Below are 9,423 nucleotides of genomic sequence, written 5' to 3'. Positions count from 1 at the left end.
CAATTCTCGCTATTAACAAACCATTAACTACGACTTTTGCCTCAATAAACTCAAAAGTTGCTGCTTATTAATAGTTAGTAAGGTAGTTGTTAAGTTTAGGTATTGGGTATGATTAGGGATGTAGAATATGGTCATGCAGAATATGTGCTTTATAAATACTAATAAACAGCCAATATGTTAATAATAGGCATGCTAATAAGCCACTAGTTAATAGTGAGAATTGGTCCCTATTCTAAAGTGTTACCTTTTAATCTTCTAAGTCCCTTATGCTCAACAAGGCTACATTTATTTGATCAAAAATAGTTAAAAACAGTAATACTATGAAATATGATTACTGTTTTAAATAACTGTTTTCTGTTTTAAAGGAGTCATGATGTGGAGAATCAAAATGTTCTTGATATTTACACATAAAACACACGTTTAAGAACTCAAAACTAACTCCCCAGTTTAAATGATCTAATTCTTCTCTGCCCTTCTGAAGCTCAGATTTGATTGGGAGAATTGTGACGTCATGATCGTCATATAAAATCAAGGAGGTGTGATCTAAACCTCATGTCTGTCCATCGATCACAAGATCAATACTGCTGCTGGATAACGATGTTGAGTACAACGACAAACTCAAACGTTGTTCTGTCAGTGGATGTAAAGAAACTGCACTTCCAAAACTTTGCATAGCCTTCCCTAAAGATCCGATCATAAGAAATGCATGGCTGAAATTAATTTTTAATGACGTGTCTGAGCAACTGAAGTTTCTTCTGCCTCTGTATCTGCCAACTGCATTTCATGACCCCTTTAATATATCTTAAAATATGATTTATTCCTGTGATGGCAAAGCTTAATTGTCAGCATCATTACTCCAGTGTCACATGATCATTCTAATATGCTGATTTGCTGAACAAGTAACATTTATTATCAATGTTAAAAACAGCATTTATTAGAAATAGAATCTTTTGTAATGCTATAAATGTCTTTACTTCAAATGTAATGCATGTTTGCTGAATAAAAGTTGTTTTTTTTTCTTTTGAATGGTAGTATATGTAAAAATCGTACTTCGGGGTATCAATGCTTATTTTTTATTTTAATAACATCTAAGAAATGACAGAGCATTGTTAAAAAGCTATTTTTTATTCTTCCTTCTACAGATGAATGACAACCAAATTGATAACTGGGCAGACTTGGACGAACTCAAGAACGCCAAAGGTCTAGAGACTGTCTATCTGGAGAGAAACCCTTTGCAGAAGGACCCTCAATACAGACGCAAGATCATGTTGGCTCTTCCCAGTGTCAGGCAGATAGATGCCACCTTCATCCGTTTCTGATCATCCACCTCATTGTGCCCTCCCTCACCCAAACCATCCACAGCATATTATAAACGCACCACTACCATATTACCCTCATGCACCTCATGGACACCGTATGCCCTATTTATCTCTTTTATTTACTTTTTAACAACAACAAAAAAAGAATCTCCCACTCCCAGTGTTGCCATTCCACGTGCTGGCACCTTTTACTCACACAGAGACTATGACTTGCGTTATAGTGTGAATGCTTGTTAATTTATTTTCAGTTTGAACTCTAAGGAGCTGGCGCCTGTTGTTCGGAATATATATCGGTGCTAAATCTTACTGCCTTTAGCATTTTGGTTAGGAAATCATTTCATCATAGTTATCCCTTCTCTCTTCCATCAATTGAAAATCGGAAATTTCCACCCTGTATGATTTACATCAGGCTTATTTACTATACGAGGTGGTAAAAAGGTCAGAATTCACGTTGCATTCAGGTACTAGAGATGGCTATGAGGAGCTTCTTATTCTTTGATGTGATCAGGGACTGTTTCCGTGAGTGTTATGCTCTTATGGATTCTGTTTGCATATCAGTTCTGTTTCTGGTTGTAGCAGTATGGCTGGTTGAAATGACATGACGCATATTGTTCACTCTTCATTAATGCTGAAAATTATAATGGAATTAATCTCTAATAAACTAAGGTTATGCCACACAATCTTAAGTGATTTTAGGGATTCAACAGAGCAAGGTGATGTCAGGTGATTAGTATTTTTTAACAGTGTCCCTCTGCTTTGCAACAGTTTAAATAAACTGTATCAATAAATCATACAATGTTTGCGTATTTGTATTCTTTAGAATGAAAGCAATTTGTGAAATGTTAAAAATACATATTTAATTGAATTTAAGAGATTCCATGTGTGACAAAATGTGCATGTTCCTACCATACGTCAAAGAGCTATCCTAAGGCCTAACTACAACAATATACATTTTTAACACAAATAAAGTGGTTATATTGTAAATATAAATATAAAACAATACATATTTTATTATATTTTAAGAATGAATTTATGTCTGTGGTGTCAGAACAGTGGATGAAAAGGGATTTTGTTTAGACTACTTTGCAGGTGTTGACTGATCTGAGAGGTGCATGCATGGTGAGTTCATTCTTTCTTATTAATTGAATAAGAATTCATTTTATACATTTTGCAAAATTTCTGACAATTTCATGTGTCAAACTTTATCAGAATGGTGTTATGATCATTGCTTACATATTTTACATAATTTCATCTAAATTTTAATAAATAGTCTTATTATTTTCAAAATATTGCGTCTTCTTGAAAATGGCCCCATTTTAGAAAAGTCTGGATTTGTGTTACTGTTACTGTCTCTCTTGAGAGACATGGTGGTTATAGCGCAATTTTTATTATCATAAACACTGGTATTTTGACTAGAATTAATTACAAATAAAAATGTCCTTACTAGATATTCTAAATATAGCATATTTAGCGAAATATAAATGCATGGTATTCGATTTTATTTTAAGAAGTCTCTGTCTCCTTTGTCATTCCAAATGAAGAAACGTATCTTTAGAAAAATAGTAAACTCAAAGCAAAAACACTTTTTTTTTAACAAAGTGAATGTCTATTGAGAGACATGTTGAAGATTAGCACCCATACCGTTGATTGTTTTCATACAAACAAAGCCGTTTATTCAGCGCACAGTGGAATCTAGTCCGTGATACCACGAATGAACTACATTACCCAGAGATCCAGGGAGGTGACGCATGGAGGCAGATGTAGAAAGAGATCCTATTGGTCGATGCCGTGCATGCGTGCAGTCGTGTTGTTGTCAGTGGCGGCAAGATGGCGACTCTCGGAGACGCATCAGCCCCGGGGGTTAATGGGTTAATACAACAGTTCACAGCCATAACTGGTAAATATTGACAAATTGCATTTGAGGGGAATTTTGCGCAGGCCAGTAAAACACGGGGTCTTCAGAAATGCTATATGTAGGGAAGAGGGCATCATCATTACTGCCCCCTCTATCATGCAAAGGAAAGGTGACGCATGGAGGCAGATGTAGAAAGAGATCCTATTGGTCGATGCCGTGCATGCGTGCAGTCGTGTTGTTGTCAGTGGCGGCAAGATGGCGACTCTCGGAGACGCATCAGCCCCGGGGGTTAATGGGTTAATACAACAGTTCACAGCCATAACTGGTAAATATTGACATTTTGCATTCGCGAGAATTTGTGCACAGCCCATTTCGCTTGAGTAAAACACGGGGTCTTTAGAAATGCTGTATGTAGGGAAGAGGGGATCATCATTACTGCCCCCTCTGTCATGCAGAGCAAAGAGACTAACGAAAGCTTCGGCTAGCTGCTATCTGCACTTGCTTTAATATGGATCTACATGCAAAAGAAAAGAAATCCGAACAGAAAGGGGGCGATGTAATGTAGACTAATTTCTAAAGTATACTGATGGCAATGTAAAACTCTCTCAGACTGAACTTTGAACATGTGGTTGTAGCGTTACTTCTGTTATTTCACCATCGCTACATGTGTAACACCTTTAAATTCAAAACTGACTAGTGCTGCACTGATTTTCACTCTACGATTATTATTCCCACAGCTAAATTTAAATGCTACAGGTTGATTGTGTGTGACTGAATGTTTCCAGCCACCGCGAGTGTGTTGAACAACTTCGACAAGTGTGTCTGTGGATATGAGCCACAGTCCACAACATGGCGGTTTGTGTAGGCTGATTCTCAATCAGTTTGCCGTTTCTCTGTATGCTTCTCACAACTCGCATCTAAGTCAAAGATACACGCATAACCATGATGTTCTTAAAGCACTAAGACTGTTTAGTTTAACTGTCATTGGACGTGTACGCAAAGGCTGCTTTTGAGCATCGCATTATGGTGTGCATCATTTGATAGTTTCGTTTCTGTTGGTCAGAAAATACAAGCCATGTTTCGCAGCTCTCTACTTTTTCGTTAAGGTGAAAGATGCGCTGGTTGTGCGCATGCGCGCTCTCTGAAGGGGCGGGTGTTGAGAACCGAAACGAGCGAACGCTGCTTCTATTTGTCTTTAACGTAATATTACAGATTTAAAACGGCACTGTTATAAAACCATAAGGATTTGAACAAACGAGGTATTTGTATAGGTACTTAACAATGTAACATCTTAATACAGACTGCCTTACCAATATTTACCATGGTTTCCACACCACAATTATTTTAAAAGACCATAATTATACCTTAAGTATTGCATTTTGCCTATTTATTAGTTTTATTTGGCATACGATCATGAAAATAATAACATGGGTCAAGCCAGAAACTCCCAAACACTACCAAATACATGTACACATTATTATGCCTGATGTAATATATTGCAAGAAAAAAATCTATATTTTGGGGGGGGGCTTTCTCACTAGATGGATCGCAAATATATTTTTTAAATGGAAACAGACAGCTTAAGGTTAATGTTTACAAAATATGAACAAAACAAAGTTATTTACAATTCAACTATACCACACTGTAGTGCCGTGTCTCTATTTGGTGAAAGAGCACTGCATTTATTTGTGTTTAAAACATATGATGTCATCATATAATCAAAGGAAATCCTTGTTATTTAGTGTCTGACACTGTTATTTGAAGATTTTTGTAACCGCAGTACCAGTAACGTGTTAACAGTTACATATTCACCTCTTGAAGTGCATATATGCTGTTGATATCTTTGCATGTGTGTGTGTGTTTGTTTGCAGGAGCCACAGAGAGTGTAGGGAAGCATATGTTGGAAGCATGTAACAATAACCTAGAGATGGCCGTCACCATGTTTCTAGACGGAGGGGGCATCGCAGAGGAACCCAGCACAAGTGCCAGTTCAGCCGGGGCGTCCAGCAGCAGACACCCCCCTGTAGAGTGAGTGACTTCATATGACTCACCAAAAGCTCTTGGTCTCAAGCTGCTGTATTGTTTTTTTTGAGTCACTGCATGCTCTGTGCTTTGAGTTTGAATGTTGTGTTCTCCTCTCTGGCAGAGATGATGTACGAGCACCCATTCCTCAGAAGCAGGACATTCTGGTGGAGCCAGAGCCCTTGTTTGGAGGTACAGTTCCCATTTATACATCTTATCTCTCTAACCCAGGGGTTCCTGAACTTTTTTTGTCACCCAACCCCTTAGGTGTAAAATATTTACTTGAAGTACACCCCTGAGATTTGACTTTATTTCAATAATTTATTAACGTATTTGCATGTTCACGGTTTTCTGTTTCCAATGAATGGTCATATGACATGCAAGTACGTATATAAAATATTTAATCTAAGTGTTTTATTCTAACTTTGTAGCTAGACTTTAAGGTGGAAACTTTTTAGTTGTGATAGTGTCTCAGTCCACATTACATTTACACAGTTTTTTTAGAAAACCAGTCAAATTGAATAATACAAATCAACACCATCATCATAAAACAAAAATAATAATAAGTTATTATTATTATTATTATTACTTGGTTTTAACTCTTAATTATAAAAACGAAGACAGAAGTATATTACTGTTGTAAATTAGAAGTGTACAATTTGATAATTATAATAATTCATAAAATGTTCACTTTTAAAAGTTCAAACTGTTAAGCTTTTAACTAGTGATGCACCGAAATGGTTTACTGAAACACAGAAACCGAAATTAAATTTTAATTTAGCCAAAAACACACACAAAAAAGGAAAATTGCCCAAAATGCTTATTTAATAATCAACACTCAGATCAAAACTTGAGTCATATGTAAAGATTTAACTTGTAGTAGCAAAGAGGAGGAGTATGTAGTAAGGCTGTCAAATTGATTAATCGTGATTAATCGCATCCAAAATAAAAGTTTATGTTTGCATGATATGTGTGTATTGTGTATATTTATATGCATATTTAAAATACACACACATAAATATATATTTATATATATTTAAATATATATTTAAGAAATATTTACATGTGTGTGTGGGTATGTATGTATTTATGTATACTAAATATATTTATGTATATGTTATGTAAATATATGTATATTAAATATATTTCTTAAATATACAGTATCTCAAAAAACTTTTTCATTCCGCGTCTAATGTATTGTTGGCTATTGCTACAAATATACCTGTGCTACTTACTGATTTTGTGTTCCAGGCAGGGTTTACATATATTATGTAAACACAAACTTTTATTTTGGCGATTAATCGATTTGACAACCCTAGTATGTAATAGTAAAGGGGAAGAGATGATCAGGTTTATGTGCGCTTCACTACGAAACACGCAGCACATCAGACTATACAGATATTTAATCAAATCCAAACATTTGATAATCAAATGATAAGCTATTTGGCAATTATCATGCAGCCTCAATTATGTATCAATATAATTATTTATTAGCTTTTCATTAACTCTCAAACCCCAATTTGGGAAACCCTGGTTTTGTTTACATAAACAAATAATATCTCTCTCTCACAGTACCAAAGAGGCGTAGACCAGCACGATCAATCTTTGATGGATTTCGGGATTTTCAGACAGAAACCAGTAAGTACATGTGAGGCATTCTGATGGCACACATGGTCTAGTGCTTCCTCTGAAACCCTGCTGTTGTGATGTGAATCTTTAGTGCGACAGGAGCAGGAGTTGAGAAACGGAAGTGCAGTGGACAAGAAGCTGAGCACTCTAGCCGATCTGTTCCGTCCCCCCATTGAACTCATGCACAAAGGCAGCTTTGAGATGGTAAGCTCTACGACTGCTTTAGTAACCCCTTTAGTATTACCAGTAAAACGTCCAGTGATCGGCTAATTTGTGTGCTTCAGTCCTCTGTGTCATTAAAGGGGTCATATGACGTTGCTAAAACTACAATAATGTACAGTATTTGAAAAATAATGTGTTTTTTGAACATTAAAGCATGTCAACATATTCTGTTACACCAAATAAACAAAATAATGATCTTTAAAAAAGCACCATATGACCCCTTTAAGAAATATGGTCTTTTTAAAAAGTTACACATTTAGTTTTTGGGTCCATTTTGACTGGGTATCAACTTTTTTTTGCCTCCGTAAGTTGGATTTGTCTCAAAAATACATTGTAAAATATATTTAGGCTTTCGCTCATAACTCATTCACATTTTCTGGACTGAATTTAGTTTTTAAACATGAATATGCACATCTATATTGATGAACCATTGCAGAATGAGAAATAGATAATCTTTTTAATCTGAAAGTGAAACTTTATTCAAGTAAAATCAGTATATTTTGTTTGAAAATAACAGGGGCCTGTTTCATAAAACAAGTTTACCAAATAAACCAGGCTTATTGTCAGTTGATTTGGTTCAAAATAAGTCGGACTAACTGAAATAAACCTGGCTTATTTGGTAAACTTGTTTTATGAAACAGGCCCCAGGTAACATTTCAGAGCAATATTGATGTTGTCTTCTTAAAAAAAATGAATCTGTAGGTTTCATAGAAACCTGTACTGTAGACTTTATGTAAGAGAGTAAATAATTTCAGCACAGCAAAAATACAAGCTTGTTTATGCTTTTAATTTGTTTTAATTTTAGAATATTCAAGTCATTATCTCTCACTATGTGATTTAACACATTCCCACAATGTATTTTGTCACCTCAGGCGAAAGACTCCGGTCAGCTTGAGAACAAATGGCTGATGATCAACATTCAGAATGTCCAGGATTTTGCCTGTCAGTGTCTAAACCGAGACGTGTGGAGCAATGATGCTGTGAAAAACATCATCAGAGAGCACTTCATATTCTGGCAGGTACATTTACACAGACATATAAATGTCTTCTGTCTCTTTGTCTTCCATGACATTATTTGAATAGTGAATGTGAGCTTTTGAGTTGTTCAGGTAAGCTGTTTTTGCTTCTAGGTGTACCATGACAGCGAGGAAGGGCAGAGGTACATTCAGTTTTACATGCTTAACAAGTTCCCCTATATTTCTATCTTGGACCCACGTACAGGTGAGAGACCCAAGGCAGTGTTGAACTGATTTGTTGCATTTTCTGAAAAATGAGTTTGGATCAATTCATTTCAGATGCCCATGCCAAGTCAAACATAAAATGACTGTGTCTTTTCTATAATGAGCATGTTTTTGATTTAAAAAAATATTTTGGAATCAAAAAATGTCTCTCAAAATGAATACATTTATAACAAGATATATATTTTTATTTATATAAACAGTATTTATGAATTTATTTATTTTTTAATCATGGTAAAATTTTAATACTGTTTTACAAAATGTTATTACGTTTTCTTGATTTTAATTTTTTTTACATGGCATTTACATTAAATTCATTTACGTCATTAAATTTAAAAGCAACATTACAGACTAACTAAAGTTGAAAAAGTGAAAAAGCATAATAGCACCCCTTTAAATGGAAATGTAAGAAATATCTGGGGGGTAAAATAAGCCTCATAAAATGAATAAATTTATAAGAAAATATATATTTTTATGTCAGTGCAAGTTGAGGTTCTAAAACAATATTTATGAATATTTTTTTTAACCTTGGAAAAAGATATGTATTTTTTTTACATGGCATTTACATTCAATTCATTCACATCATTAAATTTAAACGTCTTAAAAATGGAAATGTAAAAAATTGTTTCAACTATATAAAACCAACATAAATTCAGAGAGTACATTGCTAAAAACCTGGCACATGCATTTTGAACTAGATTTTTTATTAAATTCAATGATTTCATACAGTTAATACTGGTGCTTGGCATTAATGTTTGCATGAATTTTATACACCATATACAAATGCAGTTTCTCAAAATCTGAATGAAAATGATTTTTTTTATTGCAGTATACTGGTTTTGCTATAGTTCATGTATATTCATGTATAATATAGAATTTCTTTTTTTAATTGATAAAGTAGTAAGACTAGTAAAAGCATGGTAATAACATGATACCATGAAAGTTTTAAATATTTGCACATTCGCTCATTAATGAAGTGATCTCTCAGGTACCATATGGTTTTATTAAAAATTGTTAAGTTGTGACTGTTTCATAAGCTTGAAAAATTAACAAAAACATTTGTATGCATTATCAAGGTATGGTTAAAAACAACAACAAAAAAAGTATTTTAGGTTTTTTTTTTTTTTTTTTTTTTACC

The 9,423-nt window shown here is 34.4% G+C and overlaps 2 protein-coding genes across 4 annotated transcripts in view; both read left to right on the top strand.

Annotated features, from left to right (window-relative positions):
• The window catches only part of ppp1r7 (protein phosphatase 1, regulatory (inhibitor) subunit 7), a 13,363-nt gene extending 11,908 nt beyond the window's left edge, over positions 1-1,455 (top strand). For all 3 annotated transcript variants that reach the window (XM_016515427.1, XM_016515425.1, XM_016515426.1), the window contains one exon: positions 1,143-1,455. In XM_016515427.1, the coding sequence (XP_016370913.1) occupies positions 1,143-1,319 (177 nt within the window). In that variant the 3' untranslated portion in view covers positions 1,320-1,455. The remainder of the gene's footprint in view (positions 1-1,142) is intronic.
• Positions 1,456-3,378: 1,923 nt separating this feature from the next.
• Positions 3,379-9,423, top strand: part of LOC107710610 (UBX domain-containing protein 7-like) — a 10,249-nt gene continuing 4,204 nt past the window's right edge. Inside the window, exons 1-7 of the mRNA XM_016515424.1 lie at positions 3,379-3,499; positions 5,046-5,202; positions 5,321-5,388; positions 6,769-6,834; positions 6,917-7,029; positions 7,920-8,066; positions 8,178-8,268. Of these exons, the coding sequence (XP_016370910.1) occupies positions 3,430-3,499; positions 5,046-5,202; positions 5,321-5,388; positions 6,769-6,834; positions 6,917-7,029; positions 7,920-8,066; positions 8,178-8,268 (712 nt within the window). The 5' untranslated portion in view covers positions 3,379-3,429. The remainder of the gene's footprint in view (positions 3,500-5,045; positions 5,203-5,320; positions 5,389-6,768; positions 6,835-6,916; positions 7,030-7,919; positions 8,067-8,177; positions 8,269-9,423) is intronic.

The sequence above is a fragment of the Sinocyclocheilus rhinocerous genome, unplaced genomic scaffold (genome assembly GCF_001515625.1).
Source record: "Sinocyclocheilus rhinocerous isolate Xijiao unplaced genomic scaffold, SAMN03320098_v1.1 scaffold507, whole genome shotgun sequence".
In the NCBI taxonomy this organism is placed as follows: domain Eukaryota; kingdom Metazoa; phylum Chordata; class Actinopteri; order Cypriniformes; family Cyprinidae; genus Sinocyclocheilus; species Sinocyclocheilus rhinocerous.
The sequence above is the reverse complement of the archived record's forward strand: the minus strand, read 5'-3'. Positions and strand labels throughout refer to the sequence as shown.